Source organism: Numenius arquata, chromosome 8, assembly GCF_964106895.1.
Source record: "Numenius arquata chromosome 8, bNumArq3.hap1.1, whole genome shotgun sequence".
Lineage (NCBI taxonomy): Eukaryota > Metazoa > Chordata > Aves > Charadriiformes > Scolopacidae > Numenius > Numenius arquata.
The window spans coordinates 58,208,147-58,226,358 of NC_133583.1; the positions used below are offsets into that span (position 1 = coordinate 58,208,147).

At 39.7% G+C, this 18,212-nt stretch overlaps 1 protein-coding gene across 1 annotated transcript in view; it reads left to right on the plus strand.

The window, feature by feature from the left end:
- Positions 1-18,212, plus strand: part of FGGY (FGGY carbohydrate kinase domain containing) — a 143,621-nt gene that overhangs the window by 63,380 nt on the left and 62,029 nt on the right. The window contains exons 7-8 of the mRNA XM_074151329.1: positions 5,369-5,497; positions 10,440-10,543. Coding sequence (XP_074007430.1) covers positions 5,369-5,497; positions 10,440-10,543 — 233 coding nt within the window. The remainder of the gene's footprint in view (positions 1-5,368; positions 5,498-10,439; positions 10,544-18,212) is intronic.

An 18,212-nucleotide genomic window follows, 5' to 3' on the forward strand; every position in this document is an offset into this window, starting at 1 on the left:
TGGGGAATAAGACTGCAGGTATCAGAAGCTTAGCTGAGAGATTCAAAAGTGTCCTTTCAGTAACCGATCAGGTTATTTTTAATGTGTCCTTTCTTTCGGTTTTGAAAAAGGAGTAATTATGTCTTCAAAGAGGAGTTGCTATCATGGGAACTATTAAAAAAAAAATCCAGTAATAAAAAACATTCTGTTAATAATCCATAGTTAATAGAAGCTAAGTTGCCTGTACAATCTTTTTGATGCTCTGTACCAAAGTCTGGTTACTTGAAACTCTGAAAGTATAACAATAGTCACGTCATCTGCATTGATGATCTTTGTATTTAGAGAGACTATTAGGAGTATTCTACTGTAAAGTGCCAGAAATCTGAATTATCAGCCTATTGAAATTACTGTTTGCAAGCCAAAATGTGAGATGAGGTCGCTGAGTTTGGATGCAAATACGTTGCATGTAGTTACTTAGTAAGAAATCCAAATATACGTATTGCATAGCCACATGCCTGGCAGCATGGCGAGTAGTGAACCGTGCCTTACAAGAGATATTCATTCTGCACCGTTTCACTGAAATCTGGTAATGAAAACTCAGTCACGTCCGTCAATGTACATGCCTAATGATCCAATGATGCAGAATGCTTTTTTTCTTTTTCTTTTGACCTTTAACCAGGAAAGCTTATTATTTATACATGAAGTAGCTCTCTTTCATTTGGAGGAGAAGGCAGTAGGCTTTGTTGAAGTAGGCACCTACGGTCTGCAGACCAATTTACGTTTCAGTTTAATGAATCAGGATCTGCCTGCGCACAGGTTGCTTGCTTTTGCCAGTATTTAGCAACCTAATATGTCTGCCTTAAGTAATTACATGTTAGGTTGTTGAGATGTAGTTCAGCCAAAGGCATAAGCTCTATGGGAGAGTGGGATGGAAACGACCCAAATTCGATTTGCCTCAAGCTACTGTGGCAGCTCGCACAGACAGAGATGGATTTTGAACTGAAGAAAGCCAAAGTGATTTTGTTTAACCAACTGTTTTTCTCACTTTTAAATAAGCTGGCCTATAATATCACAATTTGTTTTGGTTTTCCTGAATGAAAATCCTGAAGTTTTTAACTGCCAACAAGGAGATTTTATGGAGGGTATTTGCATGTTTAAAGAGCCCCAAATCTGACTGTTCCTAACACCTTTTAGCCACCATGTATTCAGTCCTAAGAAAAAATTAATATTGTAATTTTATAGTCCACATCATTAGACAGATTCCTTCTGATCTTAGTGCTGTGTTTGCTAATCAGCTGGATTAAAAATTGTAGACGAATCAGCCATCCATATCTCAGTTAAATGTGAGTATTTTATGTAACTGAGAGGGATGTTTGGTAACATATTGTATGTGGTACAGGGTTGGGACAATGTATCAGAAGAGTTGTAATATTATTTATTCAGATTCCTTGCATATCCCAGGCTTTTGGCATTGTGGGGATTATTATAAAACACAGAAACTGGAGATTTTCCACAAGCTTTGTAATAAATAAAGGGGGGAAAATACCTTACATTGCTTATTGCACAATCCATTTGGACGGATGGTCCTTCTTTTTATTAAGGACCTGTTGCCTTTGATGGTTATTTAGCACAACTTTGTTTAACTAGGTAACTTCTGCAATGCGTGTTATATATTGCTTACTTAACAGGCTATTTTTTTTTGGTGCATTGTCTTTTAAATTGAAAAGCGTTTAGGTTGTCCAGTTTGGGGGAGGCTCTAAAATGGAGACAGGTTTTGGTTGGGTTTCTTTCTGAGGTTGCTGGAATTTCAACAAGGGATTAATATATCCGAGTTCAAGTTTGCTTGTGTCAAAATAGTGAAGGAAAGGGACGTCTCCTTTTGATTTTTTTTTCTTTTTCCCTTTGTATTTACAGCCAGATATAAGTGCTTATGAAATGCCGCCACGTTCTGCATGATAGATGAAAAGCTGTTCTCAGGGAATATGGCAGAGTCGAGTCAGCTGGGCCCCCTGCTGCGCTCGGCTTTTGTTGTTTTTAAAAAGCTCTACATCCTAAAGTACCTAGTTCTGTTAAATATTAGTAAGCCGGTACCGTGAATTTTGATTGCTAAAGTTGACTGAAGATGTATTGTCTGCCTTGTGTGTTGCGTCTGGTAAATAGCTGGTTGCTGTGGTAACCGCCTAAAAAGGTAGAGGGTCGTTGGTACCACATAAATTCTTTAAACAAAACCCAATCATAGCAAATTCTAACATTAGTCTTCGAAGAAGGATAAAAGAGGAGGAAGAGATTCAGACAGCTTTTTCCTTTTGTAAACTCGCTGCTTTATAGGGGAAAAAATAGCTAGAAATAGTCTGTCTCGTACGAAATGAAAAAGTTGTGGATTAAGGCCTTGCATTAGTGAAACAGCTGTATGAATGTGAAACAGAAAAGTTCTCCAGCTTCAGCCATTATGGGTTTGTTTGGTTAGGTCTAATTTTGGAAGTCATTATAGCAAAGGTAAATGACTTGCACAGGAGACTACTGTAAACAAAAGACTCGATACATTTACTTTGGCAGGAGCCTTGGGAAGCCTCGGTCCTTTCACTGCCTCTTTTATGCAGCCTCTGTGCTCCTCTCGCTGCCCGCCTCTCCTTTCCCTGCCTCCCTGCCCGACAGCTCTTTCCCCTGACAGGTAGGATTTAAGGGGGCAGCACCTGCCCTTGAATTTCTGGTGTGTAGCTGTAGGATACCTTTATTTTTATAGCAGCTGTCCTTTGACTTCTAAAGTGACTGTGTTTTGCTCAAGTAAGAATCTGTTCGCTCTCTCCCACTGTAGTACTGGAGTACAATCTGCTTCAAATGCTTTACTTTTTAATTGTAGCTCCTCTTTGGTTGATCTTTTTGTTTTTTATTTAATCATTTAATAACTTTATACCCACAGCTTCTAAGCATACCGATGCTTAGCTGAGTTTTCTAGTTTTTCAGTGAAGAGTAAACCATGAGAATTTTAACTCCCTTTCCAGGTCTCTACCCATGCGGTTCAGTCAGGGCTCTGCCCATTCCACACCTGCTTACTCACACTTGTGTGGGTGGGGAGGCAACTTCCATCATGACAGAAGGAATGCCCAAGCAGAGCTCGCTTCTTCTCTTTTACAAAGCTCCTCGTGAACCTATGATATGGGTGTAGCAGAGCTTTCATGGATTTCTGAAGCTGGGACGATGAAGTAGAGGGGTACCTCTTCTCTGCACTCCTAGGACACTCCCCTTTGCAACCCCTGTCATGGGTGACTTCTGACTGCTGTCGCTTCCCAGATTGTCGGGAAGTGCTTTCAGTTGAGAAATAATTGTCCAGGTTTACCTTGACTCCTAAATCAGATGGGGCATACTCTACTCTTAATGAATTTTTTTCAAATACAAGATCATTATGCTGCATCTTCAAATCAAAGGAAACCCATCCCTGCATGTTCTCACACACTTTATGCCCCTTGGGGCATAGCAGTGCTGCTAGTCGTTCTGGTACGTAACTAGTACCAAAGGAGTCTGTAGGATCATTTTCTACTCCTGCCGTAGAAGAGGCGGTTATCTTTATCTCTGAAATTGCTCCCTTTAGTGCTCATTAACTAGAAATACAGTAATTGAGAAGCTGGTAGGAAAAGATTTTGTCTAATAGTATCCCTGATCTCTAAAATGGAGTTTAACCACATAATAATTACACACTACAGTTTTTGACCAGGATGACTGATATAAACAAGCCAACCATGGAGTTGAGTTCCTGGAAAGAGGTTTTATCTTGGATTAATTTCATCTCATGCTGTATATACAAGATGTTTGTGTGCTTTCAGGTACGTATGTCAGGTCAAGTGACCGATTCTGAAGAAAAAGATGTGGTTTTAGCTGCATGAACTCTTTTGAACTTCCTTCCACCTGCAGGGTCTTTGAATGTCAGGAGAAGCAGACAACTTTGTTTTGCTGGTATTATTCTCCAATGTCTTAAAAAGCCAGAAAGGTAATACAAAAATTCTCTTAAAAGGAGACATCCTGCTCTCTAACTTATTGGGGAAAAATGCTAAATATATACCTCTTGAAAAAGCTGGCAAAACATTTTGACTTTACACTAAGAATTAATAAAATATAGACTTTTTTTTTTTCCTGTGAGAAGATAGTTTAGCGTCATCACTTCCTTCTGTATGAAGTTTTCTGTGAGGTTTGGTTACTGCCCCCAATATTTGGATATAAACCCAAAGTCAAGTGCAAAAGTTTTGGCTGTAGATACTTGTTTTAAATTTCCAGTGTGAGATTCAGCCTGGCGTTTCAGAGGCGGCTGTGTGGCTGTCGACAGAATAGAAACTCTTGGAGAAACCAACACCGAGAAGTTGTGTGTGGTGTCTGATCACAAAGTGCTCCATACCCTGCATCCATCGGGATGTGGGCACCTTCCTTACAGTGAAGAACCAACATCATTTACAGCAAAGACAAAGATCTTAGTTATATGTAAAATTGAAGACCTATTTTCCACCTGTAAATTTAATATCATGACCTTCTTTTCATCTAGCAGTAAGGTCGTATAACTGTATTTCTAGAAGATGATGTTCATGGGCATTAGAGTTTTCCTGATATTGTATGATATGCTGTTCCTTTTAATTAATCTCTATTGCGGAGGATCTTTTACTCGCTTTCTACACATCAGAACAGAGACAAATGCAGACGGGACCTGCCCCCAGGCTCTCTGGTGGCAGGACTGAGAAGGAAGGGTTGCGTTGCTTGTGTTTGGGGTGACCATAATGTTTTTCATACTTCATAAGGCCAGGGAAGGCTCAAAACCAGATTGTTAAAGCCTCTGAGGAAATACAGCTGCAATAGGAGGAATTTGCTGCTAAAGATAGGGGGTTTTTTCAGAGTTTCTGTTACTATAGCCACCTTATTCCCAGTAGAAACTGCTGGAAAGGCTGGAAATGGAAAAGAAAATTGATCCCTGCCTTGTGCTACAGGTGGAGTTTTCAGTTGTGGGCATGGGCTGAGCTGAATCCGGTTCACATGCAGTGAGAATGGTTGCAGGCAGCCTAGGCAGTAACCACCACAATAACTTGGGATTTCATATCTCTTGGAAAGCTGCCAGGCAGAATTTAATTGCTTGTGGTGAAATCTTTCTCTGTGGCTAGATAGGACATTGAATACTTTTGAACTTTTAAATTGCTATGGGACAGCCTGGTCTGGCATGGTTGTATTTAATATACAGACAGATAATGAAAGATACTTCTTCATCAGATAGAGTTCTTTGATGCACTTTTTTTGTTTTTTATATATACCAGGCTAACTTGAGGGAGAGGGAGGGAGTTCTTGTAATAACATACACATTTGTTTTTCTGTTCAGTAAATTGACAGGTGTTTGGTTTTTCTTGTGTCTGCCCAGGAAACCACGTCTTGTCTCCTGGAGAGCCTGTTGGAAAAGGTCTAACGCCAGAAGCTGCAAAAGATCTGGGTCTCCCTGAAGGGATTGCAGTAGCAGCATCTCTCATTGATGCACATGCTGGAGGACTAGGTACTCAGTCATGTATTTACTATTCTCGGAAAGAGGAATGTATGGAATTAATTTTAGAAAGGCATTTTTCTCACAGCCTGTTCTGTATCCAGCAATTTGCTCTGATGCTATTCTTATGAAACAGCAGAACTAAACTAAAAAACCCATCACAATAACTGCTAATATTGAGTATCTGTTTATAGAAAGGGTCTATCACTGTTTATTTCTTTTCAACTGGATTTCCAAAATGTGTATTAACTTCTGCTAGTTCCACTTAGAATTCCTGAACTGACACCATTGCGCTGGCACGCCAGTGTGCTCAGAGTTTGCATCCTCTTTTGCTCAAAGCTTTGGGGGTAGGCAAGAAAAATAAAACAACAACATTCTAAGGGAAAAGTCTAATGTCTGAGGTTTATTCATAGTTAGTCTTCCTTCTTAGTTTTAGAAGCGATTCATGCTTTGTTTAAATAATGCAATAGAATTTTTTTCACATGCATTTATGCTAGCACAATGTCGGATATATATCAAACCCGCTGCTTTTGTTCCAAGGCGTTAGAATACACAAGTACTGTGTGTCTAAATTAGTAAACAAGAGTAGAGGGGAAGCTCTCCACTGCACAGCATCCCCTTCTGCGACTTTGAACTTTTTATCCATAATTGGAGTGGGAAGTTTTTTTCTTTTCCAGCACAATATTCTGATGTGCTTAGTTCGAGCTGTGTTGAAATACATTTGGTGAGACTCAATGGCTTCATTTTCTACTATGCTGTTTGGCCTTATCTCAGTACAGTCAATAACAAAGTGATTCAATGTAACTTTTTCAGCAGGAAATTGCGGTTTTGTAAGTTTGATAGTTTAAAAAGAGTCTTACCTCAGAAAGTTTCAGTGTTATTGAAACAGTACTGTTCAATGGAAATCTATTGCTCATCAGAGTATTTTTCTCTAGATCTAAGTGAAATATGATTAGCTGCTGAAGTACCAGTTTTAAATATTTTGCGGTGTTTTATTTCTCATTTGTTCTTCTAGAAGTTGTGGCCGGGAACTTCTTAAATATTTAAATCCAAATACAGATATCTGTTTCTGATGAGTTTAAGTAACCAGGTAGATTGCTCTTACTACCTCAGAAGGATTAAATACAGATCCAGCTGCAAAAAGGAAGACTGAGTTTTAGTGTCATAGCTGTAGATGTGTTGTGTCCCTGCTATTGTGACTTAAAAATCTGTTTGTGTCAATTAGTATCTTAATTGCATAAAAATGCATTTAAAATATGTGCCTTGGTGGTTTTTTATTCTTGGAAAGGATATAACAATAAACTGACCTGAAATAATGAACTTGCTGAAAAGCTGGATTGTCACAGAGCACATGAAAATGACAACGGAGCGTCCTCATTTAATTGGCATCATTGTGCGAGTACTGGATTCAGAGCACAAAAAGTTTGCCCAGTAAATTTCATGTGCTGAAATCAATGAACTGATTTTAAAGAACAGAGAGCAACTGTCTGATCATTTGCTACAGACTTCTTTAAAGAAACTCTGACAGTAGAAACATATAGCTACTGGCACCCAGCAGGGTAAAAACTTCAGTGGATGGAGACAGTCTGCTTATGCTAGTCCTGTTTATCAGAATATGTTTTCCCAGATGGCACCACAAACACTAGCAGACTACTGAAATCATTGCCAGGAGGAAAAAAAATGTATAGGTTGTTGTTAGAGAGGGAGAGACATGTTAGAGAGGGAGAGACACATTACAGAGGGAAGAGTCAGTAATGCAATGGCAGAACCTGCGTGTTAATCACACCGTAACTGAGTAGAGTCTGGAAGAAGAAGATTTAAGATGGAACTCATCTGTCTTGAATCTGGGAAGGGTAATAAAAAGGTGGGGAAAACAGTAAAAAGAAAAAAGATTTGGGTAGCAAAAGGGACAGCAGGAGCAAAAGCAGAGCTGAAGAGTACAAATGCATGTAAAAAGAACAAATAGTGTGGCTACATCTCAAATACTAAATAACTCTCCTTCATCCATAGCTCTTAATAATGAGCTAAATCTAGTTTAATTTAAAACTAGTCTGGTTTAACCTACAGTGTGTAGAATACAGAGCTGAAGGAAAAACAGAAAAGCAAAAGGAGAACACAGTTAATAGAATTAGGAAGTGAAACTGTGTTCTAATTAAAAGATATTTAGGACGCCAATGCACTAAAGCCTATTAAAATTTTAATAATGATAAAAGGGGCACAGAAGAAAGGACAGTAGAGAAGAGATATTTGAAACTGAACTAGAATGGGATGTTTTCAAAATGATTTAATTCCAAAATATTGGAAATAAAGAATTCTTGTAGTTGAGGTAAATCTTTTGTTTTGAAAAGGTACTGGTGTGTGTTTTAGTGCTTACTCTGCTGTGATCTGTATTGAAATAGTAAGGTTTACAATTTGTTTGAAGGATATGACTTGTATATTAGTAAGCATTAGACTAGTTTGTGAGACAGCAACATCCAGTGGGTGTCATTATTCTTATTCTTGAACACAGTCTGCTGGTTGTTTTAAAAATAATCTCTAACAGCAGAATAACGAAAAGGGCTCTTTCGTATCCTGCGGGCTAAACCAAAATGACACGATGTACATCTTGTTTTCAGTGTTAATAACTTTTGACACGCCATTCAGATCTGCTTTTTGGCTGGATATAAAGAGTGTTTTTGCTGGACAGGTTCCTGAAGTTTATGAAGGCTTCAAAGTTTTGAGTAAAATAAGATAAAGATAAAGAATTATGTAATAGGTATGTCTGTGGAGGTCATCTATGACTCCTGAATCAGGCCATCTGATACCTATTATGGAAAAGTAAAAATCTGAAAGCTGAGTAGTTTGTGTCTTACATTTTGACCTACCGTATCAATTTAAAAGAGCCTACGGATAAAAATGTGAGTATGGGAGGCCAGTCTTTTGGGACTGGCCTTACAAAAATGATGTTTACATTGCACCTTTTCAAAAGACATCAGCATTGTTTCAGCAAAAAGTAATAATTTATTATACAGTATCTAAGATACTTTGTCGCCGTGGAAGAGATCCAAAAGGATGCATGCTAAGCATTGCCTGCTTTTCTAAAATTTCTCCTACAGTTTCTGTGGTATATAGGCTCCTTTTCCTCAGTCCCTCTTGAGACTTTTCAAAAGATTTTGAGTCTGTCCTGGAGTATGAAAAATTCCAACTAAGTTAAAGGTGAAAGTGACTTACAACAGCAATTAAATTATTTTTAGTGACTTAAATATCTAAGCTTTCATTTTTATGAGAATGTTCCAGACTTATTTGCTGTCTGACTTCAGTTAATCACAAATAGGAAGACTCGTAACAGCTCTAAACACTGGTAAAGCCACTGACAAAATCCCACTGATTTCAAAAAGGCCCAGAACGAATATTTTGCAGAATGCATGTTTTCTTAGTGTTTAAAAAATATCTAAGTATGAGACTCTTGAATTTTGTATTGTTTATGAAAATACATTTGCAACATGTGCTGACAATTCCCTCTGAAGTGTGAACAATATTTTTAACTCCTTTAAGAAATTCTAACACAATGTACTGGAAATTGCCTTTTAGACAACCCTGTCCAAAATTCTTAAAATGAACTCGTGCCTGTCTGTGTTTGAGCAGGGAAAAATAAAGCGTAAGAGGTAGAAGCCATACTTCTAGCTTTCTGTTGTTCCTTACAAAGAAACTCTGTGTATGAAAACTCTGCTATTACATAGTTACAAGCCAGCTAGGATAAAGGGAAGACTGTAAAATTTTAGCCTTCTGATTATTTAAATAACTTCCAACCATGGTAATACCATGATAAACATGGCAATCATGATAATACAAACCCTGACAGACCACTTTGATAACAGAATCTTGCAGTGGTGACCTAATGAAGAAGGTGTTAATGAAATGTAGCACACGAACCAGTGGTAACACTTGGCATCTTTTACAATGTCCAGCAAGTGCTTTCCTGATACTCCTACAGTGAGGAGAAAGAGATTTATTTATTTATTTATTTATTTATTTATTTTAGAATGATTGGCAAACTGGTCACCAGACTGACCATGCGCAGTCTGGTGACCAGTTTGCCAATCAAAAAGTAATGCTCAAGAAAAAAAAATAGACAAACAAAAGGATATTACTCATTGGGCTGCTGCATTTTGCTGGGTGCAGCACAACCTGATGAAAGAACACAGCCTAGGAGAGGAGGAGAAGGCAGAAGGCAGGTTTTCCACTTTGGCCTCCCCTTAAGTGAATTAAGCCTGGTGTGATGCACGCTGAAGCTCAGCTGTAGGTCTCCCACTTCTGTCAGCGAGCTCCTGGCTCCTCTCTGGTGTCTCCTGGGTATATGTTTCTGCTGCAGGCTGCGTGCTTGCTGAGTTTGTCCCCTGTCCTGTCCTGCACGCACAAGCTCCTCAGAGCCAAGCACAGTTCCTCTAAGGGAAGGAGTAATCTTCCTTCAGATGGTTCTGTCTGACATGGACAGAACAGCAGCAGCAGTCAAGACAACAAAACTGGCAGCCTTCCAGTCTCCTGCCAAGTTACCCCTTTCTCCAACTCATCCCCTGACAAAACACATCATACAGTATCTGCCTGATAAACTGTGAACAAATAAACATATCTGCAGTCTGCCGCACTGCTTTCTTCATGTTACTGTACTACCTAGAAGAATAAAGGTTAGGTTGTAGTCAATATAACATTTAAAAATTATTATGATAAACATGAACATAGAAGAAATCAAGAAATCACCTTGTGTCCTTATGTATCTGGAATAAAAATATATTTTTATCTGACTTGATGAAATAACTTTGTTTATTGATTAAATAGATTGTGTTTTTTGTTTTTTTTTTTTAATTTGTGGTCGTGTTGTGAGATACCCAGCACTTATTTGTGTGCGGTAAAGCTCTGTTTTGTGAGAGCTGGCTTGCTCTTCTTTTAAAATAGAATTTTAATTTTATTTTAATAGGAGTAATTGGAGCAGATGTGAAAGGACATAACCTGCCATGTGAGAACCAGCCAATTACATCCCGAGTTGCCATGATCTGTGGAACATCTTCATGCCACATGGGGGTAGGTTGTATGCGCAATCCTAATTTGTACAAAATATACTAACTAATGTTTGTGAAGGGAAAAATGACCTTTGTCCTTCTCACCCTTTTCCTTGAATTTTTTCTGGTAACTCTATCTTTACCTTTGGATATTAATTATATATTACCATGCATTTGCTATTAAGCAAGAACTTTAATAGTAGTAGAAATCAATACTGAAAAATGACATGGAAAGTAAAAACCACGATGCTAGAGTGGCTTAAAGAGCAGCCTGAAATCTGAGCCAAGGACTCTGAGCTTGAATTATCCGTGACAAGTCTGTCACTAATGTGTTACAGAATAGTGTCTTTGGAGAAGGAGTGCATGTCTTCAGTCACAGCCCCTCTCCCCCCACCTCTTCACTTAATCAATATAAATCCTTCTACCTCTGAAAATTGTCATGATGTATAGAATTATGATACATATCATGACTAAAAAGAAAGAAAAACCCTGATAAGCAATTTTCACTTTGCTAATTTTTCTCAGTGAATTAATACAAAAGCTTTTTCTGAGATTGCAATTAAAATTTAGTGTCTGCTTTTGAAATTTATACCTTTTTAAAATGTATGAGTCTGAAAGCATTCCATTTAGATAAGTACCCTTTTCTGCCACATTTTTTATTTAAAACTAATTTTGGTCTTAAATTTAGACTGATTATAGTTTGGATTTTTCCTAAACGAGGAAATGGCAATGGGAGTGCTAGAGGTTTTTAGAGAGGACTAACATGCTTCATGGAGAGTGATCTCCAGTAGAGAAAAAGAAAGGAAGCTGATAATGAAATGCCAGGCTTAAGAGTAAGTTAATTTGTCTTCATAGTAACACCATGAATACATGGTGATCCTGAGCATGAATAAATGGTGGTCTTGTCACATGGACTGTAGTTCAGCAAAGCATTTAAGCACATGATTGAATTTAAAGATGTGAATAATCCCAGTATTGTGAAGCAGAGCATTTAACAAAAGCTTAAATCCTGTAGACCGATTGGAATATACGTGGATTCCTTCCTAAACAAGAGTTTCAAACCTCAAACTCCACCAGTCTTAGCTTACTCCGTCTCTGAAAAATTACACTGGTACCTCTTTGTCTATCATGGTGCAGGTGGGGCACCCTGCAAATACCAGCTCTGGGGGAAGAAGTCACCCTTCGAGCCTTCCACTACTTCTATTATTTCCATTTTTTTTGATGGAGATATCTGCCCTTTCAGAGGAAGCTGTTTGTCTGATCTCTTCCTAAACTGTTTCATTTAGCTGAGTTAGTTTAAATCGTTAAAATGAGTTGGGTTAACAGAGACATAATACTGACCGAAATGTGCTGAGGAACTCTCAGAGAGTTTCCCCAAAAGGTCTAGGGGCAATGTTGAGCAGCTGGAAATGGGCCAGCTGGCTCTAAGTTATTCCTTTAGTATAACCGGCCCTGTAGGAGGGTGTGTGTGTGTGGTTATTTATTAATTTTTAATATACATATATTGGTAAGTGTTAACGTAGGCCCAGTTCACAACTGTAGTTTGTTTTGCTTCCCAAAATAGAGCACGGCGTATCAGTATCAACACTTTATGCACGTAAAAAGTGCCATTACTCCACAACCATGAGAGATGTGGCTCCATTAAATGTGCTAATGTAACAAAAGTGACATGATAAAGTCCATGTTGAAGTTAATCAATGTTCTGCCATTAAAGCAATCTCAAAGTCATACACAGACTGCACACCACAGACAAGGTAGAACCTTTTAAGGCTCTTAATCCCTGGAGTGCAAACTCAGGAATAGATGTTTGTGCAGTTCTTGGTGAGATTTAAGTAGATTTTTGTTTAATGTAACTACTCAGCATTTTATAATCATTTCCTTAACTGCCTTCCTTCACTCATCTGCTCAGAGGTCTAACAATCTCTAGCCAGCAGACAATAAGCAAATTCTAAACTTCTCTGGATTTAATCTGTGAAAGGACTTTGTTTTACCCTTCTTTTATCTATTACCTGCATAGAGCGCATGAAGTGAATACAGAGCACACAGAGCAGTTGTATTTGTGTTTTAATGAGACCTATATGCAGCTGCATTTGGCTGAGATTAGCTGTTCCTTTTTTTAATTAGGGCTATAAAATGAAAGTATATTATACTTGTGTTTTGATAGAAATATATATTTTTCTCTCTCCGTGTGCACCAAGGGACCCTCAGGGCTACAGAGATTAATCATCGAGTTTAATTTAATGCAGTGGGAGAGAGACCTGTGTGGTCAGGCGGGCATTAAAAACTGCCTTTGATCTGCCTCAGGTGCACTGAGCCCCAGTGAGCCAGCAACAATAATACCTTTGTGAGATGATCAGAGACAAGAGAGGGAGAAAATGGCCTGTGTGGAAACTCAAGGCCGTCCTTTGTTGTGGTTCTGGCAAACGAAAGAGCCAACTGTCAGGAGAAATTCAGAAAACAGAAAGCAGGGTGAAAGTATGGTTGGATTTCTTTCAAGGGATCGTAACAGGAAACTGTTCAAAATCATCTGCTGTGCCTTTCTTTCTTCCCCCCCCCCCCCACCTTCCTCCTTTTTTTTGGTGGGGGCAGGGGTACTACTGTCGGTGTATGTGTGTTGGTACAGTGTTTCCATTCTCTAGACCGAAAACTCCATGAGTCACGGGAGCAGGTACTGCTCGAACACAGCATTTACTTTAAACTTCAAGAGAAACTTCTCCATGACCCAATTTTCATTACCTCAAGGACTCTAGAGATCTTGAACAAAAGACTTTGCTAATCATGCCTTTGATATTTTAGAAAGTACAAATGTAAAACCTAATTTTACTCATGGCTGTAATAGTTTAATTTGTGGTAGAACCACCATTTTTAAGTGAGGATGCGCTTTTGGAATTAACCACTGACAGTTTGGGGTAATCAGACACACACAAAGCATTTTGTGTTTCTGTTGAGATACTTGAATAGCTCATGAAAGAAACAAAAAGCAAGTTGTAATTAGGTTACTGATCCAAGTCCAGGTCTGAGTTGGTAGTTGCCGAAAGTCACTGCTACCTCAGGGCTCATCCATTATCCATGAGGAAAATGAAAAGAAAAGATGGTTTTCTGAATATTTTTGGACAGTTATTCATTTTACATGATTCTCTGCTGCTTCCTTTGCCCTAGCAAAAGTCATTGGCAGAATTTGCATTTGGAATGGCAAATAAGCTGCCCTTTTCCTTGTGAAGGATTGTCCCTTAGTTTGGGGCTGAGATTCATTTGCTGTGGGTTTGAGCTGTCTTTGTGGTGCAGGTATTTCAAGTGACAGATACTGGGTGGGTGACTTTTCTGAGGGGGCTGCTGCGTGTCATCGTGCTTTGCAGACGGGCTCTCCAAGCTCCAGCACCCACATTTGGTTTTGGAATTTTTAGGAGACTTTCCTCATGTAGCCATGACGACTACACAAAATGTGTGAGTAGTTTTTCACAGGAAAATAGCAGCAGGTTTGAGGCATTGAAATAGGAGCCTGCGTGTTATTCCTAACTAGTAGGGATGGGTCTTTGCATGGGTCTAACAGACATGCCCTAACTTCTGGGAACAAGGTAATTGGTTCCCCTAAAAGCCTGTCTTCCTGCCAGTGTCTTATGGGTTTTATGGGATGTTTTAAAGGTTTCAAAAATCCTTTGTTTTCTTCTGAAACCTTTATGTGATCGGGGGGATTTCAGGTACAGAGGTCTGTATTATCTTGTCCCAGCCCTGAACACAAACACGCTTGCCCTTTTGCAGATGTGTAAAACCACTGAGAATTGATTTAACTCTCGGGTACCAGTTAGCAAACAGCAAAACCATAACACGAACAAGCTATGTGACAGGGCACTTGTACACAGAAATTTCCTAGTATTCCTTGGAGCAGGTGATCTAGCAGTACTGCTGCTTCTTCCTGGTAGATAAGTCTTGCAGTTTCCCATACCTGATATCAGCATAGCATTCTTTTTGTGGGCACTAAATTCACATAATAAAACATCTTCTTTTTTCTCAAAATTTATCATTAGACTGTAAAGTTTTTGTCGAAGAGACTACAGGTTTGAGTAAGCTTTTGTCACACCTAGCAGGCTGGGACCTGACTGGGACTGGTTTTTCGTAGCCAGAGGTTGTGTAAGGAATTTGAATTAATTTAAAATGGTAAGCAGAAATAAATGATAGTTCTGGAGTGTGAATATCGAGAGTGCTGAGGGTTATCGGAGGCACTAGGGCATAGTGCCTCTTCCCTCAGACTGGGATTTTTATGGAGGACAAGGAGGACAGAGCTGCAAGATTCAGAACTATTGAAGCCCATTGTGAGAGAGGGCAGGGATCTTCTTTTGCAATGCCCCATCTTTGCTTTTTCTTGTCTGCTCTATGGGGTCCTTGCTAATCTTGTATGTGTACAGGATATGTGCTATTTATGCATATTGAATAAAGTAGGAGAGATCCACATAAAATAGCCCCGTTCATCAAATGTGTATAAACTCTCATTTCTGTCTATTTTGTAGAGAAATAGGCTCATTTAGAGATCAGCGTTCTGCTTTGCACTTGTCCCACAACAGTTGTTCCATCATGAAAATATTTGTCATTCTTGCTCTAACACCTTTTTGGATTCACAGCTGAAGGAAGTAGGCAGAGAAGCCTCTGATGGGAACATCGTCTGGCGTGATTTCAGCTTACTGAGGCAGGGAGGGTGAATTTGTTGGCATTTTGAGTCCCAAATGTACAAGGTTTATGTTCCTTCCTATCCAGAGTCTCTGATAGCTTTTTCTGTCTTCACTTATGTGGTCTGTGTGCTGCTTCAGTCATTCCTTCTTCTTTAGCAGCTCTCTGTCCCCAAAACTTCTTTTTGGGGGTTGTCAGGGAATCTTTTCAGGTTGAGATGGAGTCTCTTCCTTTGCATCTGTTTTTGTTGCTACTCTGACTCTTGTCATTGGGAACTGACTCACCTGGCTTGGTGTGCAATTCTTTTCCCCGGGTGATAATGTGTATGTGGTTGGAAGCTTATAATTTAGTCATTCTTTTTTTTTTAAATTGGAGAGACACAAGTAATTTATTTTCTGTCTCTTCAGATTTACTACATGATCTAAAAGACAGAGCATGAGCAACTACACAAACAGCAAAAAGGGCAGATCATTTTTCTGTCCCAGTGTTTACTATGAATTATTTCAGGAAGAATATCCCATACTCTTTTACCAAGCCTGACTAGTCTTTGACTGTTTTCTTCTAAAGGAACTTCAGCCCAATTTGCTTATTCTAAATTTGTTCATTTGATTCTCGTGATGACTGGCAAACACAATAGAGCTTCTTTGCTCCACAATATCCGCCCAAGCTGCCAGCTTTGTTCACACAAATAGAGTGTAAAGCACGTTTCCACCCCCAAAGCATGCACAGTACGTGTCCTTTGCAGTACATCCTGGAGTGGAGGCTGCAGAGACACGCTGGCTCGAAGTGTTCTCATGGCCTGATCTCTGTAATCTCGGTGGGAGCCAGACCAGCAAGTGGATTCAGTATATTTTGGCTCTGATACGAGAGTCTCCTCTTCAGAACATGCCACGTTGTTAAAGCAGCAGACTTTTGAGTAATTACTACACAGGGACTCCTCAGCTGCTTGAAATCGTCTGTGATGAGGGGAAAATTTGCGGGGACTAACTAGGCTGGTACTTGGCGTTGCCAGCTATATTTAATCTAGTGGGATGGCACCGAGCGATGTGTTTCGGGAGAGCGAGTCGGAGGACTGCGTGCGGCACTTCAGCCTCGCACTCTTCAGTCACCGCTGCACATGCATCCCTGACGTGAAACGTGCAGTCTCCGAGGGGACGGAGCCAGAAGCCCAGGGCAACGCGTCCGAGTGCCAACTGGCCCTGACCCAGGGTTTAGCAAAGGCAGCGATTTGTCCTTCTCCTGACCAGGGGAAAGGGGCTGGGTTTGGGAGGGTCAGGCGAGCGGGGAGAAGGAGGAGGAATGCAGCAGGGAAAAAAAATCCAAACAACAAAATAAATAAAAAAACTAAAACCCAATTGAAGCTAGGGCAGCCTAGAGAAGTTTTTGAAATGATCTGTGCGAGCTTTATGAAATTGATAAGCGCCTGCCCTCTTGGGTTTTTAATATTCTACTCTTCTGTAAGGCCTGTTCTGCACGTGAGTCACAGAGCCAGTGTCTTTTAAATGGGAGAAATAAATTAGGATCGCAGGAACCTCTCCCTCGCTCTGTCCTCATTCAGTTCAGTTCTGCTGGCTTATATATTGCATTTGGCAGCAGTCACAGTGCTGACTTCCCAACTAATGAAGACGTTTTACATTCGGAGAGGGCTGCATGAAATGAAAACCATATTTACTTCACGACTGTTGTTACAGGTTGCCTGTCCTTAGCGCACACAGATTTAGCCTTCTGAGGAAAAGGTCACAGAGTCTATTTAGGTGCTTTTTCAGCCCATGGCCTTAGAAAGGGTTATATATCCATAAAATTGCCGCCTTCTACTTGTCCCTCAAAGAAGTCCTCCACACCCTTTTTTAATGAGACCGTCTCGTTCTGTGTTCTAGCATCCTTGGTTTGAAAAAGAAACAAACAAAGCTGTAATATCCCCTTTGCTGGCATTAATTTGACATTGTATGCTTTGTTTGCTTTGTTTTGTTTTTAAAAGGCGAGAACTAAAATATTTCTGCTAGCAGGGTATATAAAAGATTGTTGCTTTTCTGACCTCCTTATTATATTAATAAAAGCTAGGAAGACTTCAGTACTGGTGGGAGATCATGTGCAGGCAGCCTCCAAAACCCAAAGCACTTACTTGCAGAACTAGTAAACCACAAAGCTTAAGATCTTGAAATGTAAATAGGAAGTTGGAGAGTTTACTTTAGAGCCAGCAGTGGTGAGTCTGTATAATGTTTATTTCTGCTTGCCTCCCAGCCTTTCCTAAAGCTTGGCAGAGATGAAAGGGAGGCTTTCTCAGTAAATGAGTTATTAAAAGTTTTTCTTATGAGCAAGATGCCTTTGTTCCTGGCCTGACATAATTCAAAGCTCAGGTATGCCTTAGTGACTGGGAGAATGGAACGTTCCCATTTAGTGAATGCCTGTCAGAGACATCCAAGTTTCGCACCCCATGGCTTTGCTGGTAATCAACCTGTTTGGGGGAATGTAGCTGAAAGCAATACAATCTCCGTTGTACACCAACTAGATAATGCTTAGGGACACGTCCAGAAAACCGTGCAGTCGACTCTTTCCCTTTTGTTAGATCATTTGAGTTCAAAGACTCAAAGAATAGATGTGGACGGTGCAAATGCTTTGAAAAATATTCTGCTTGGATTCTACACGAAGGCTGATATTCTAGAGATGTCTCCCTGATGTCAGTGAAAACACTCACTTTGAAAATGCCAACAGACGCGGTGGTTTTCATACTGCGGTTAACGGCGAACTGCCCTGTGTGACACAGAGCCATGGATGAGGGTGTCGGATCTGTGACACTAAGCCCTTCTGCAGTGTCTCCTCTTTGCTGGTCTTGGGGTTCTTTGCAACAGTGAATGAATGGGCTAAGAGAGCGGGAACCGTTATTCCAGCTTTATTAGGTGGGAGACTGAGGCACTTCATAGTTTAGTAGGTTTTTAATTGTGTATGACATCTTAGTTGGAAATTTTGCCTTGTATGTTGCAAAGTTCTTCTGTGTTCAGAAATGACAGCATTTACATGCTACAGACAAT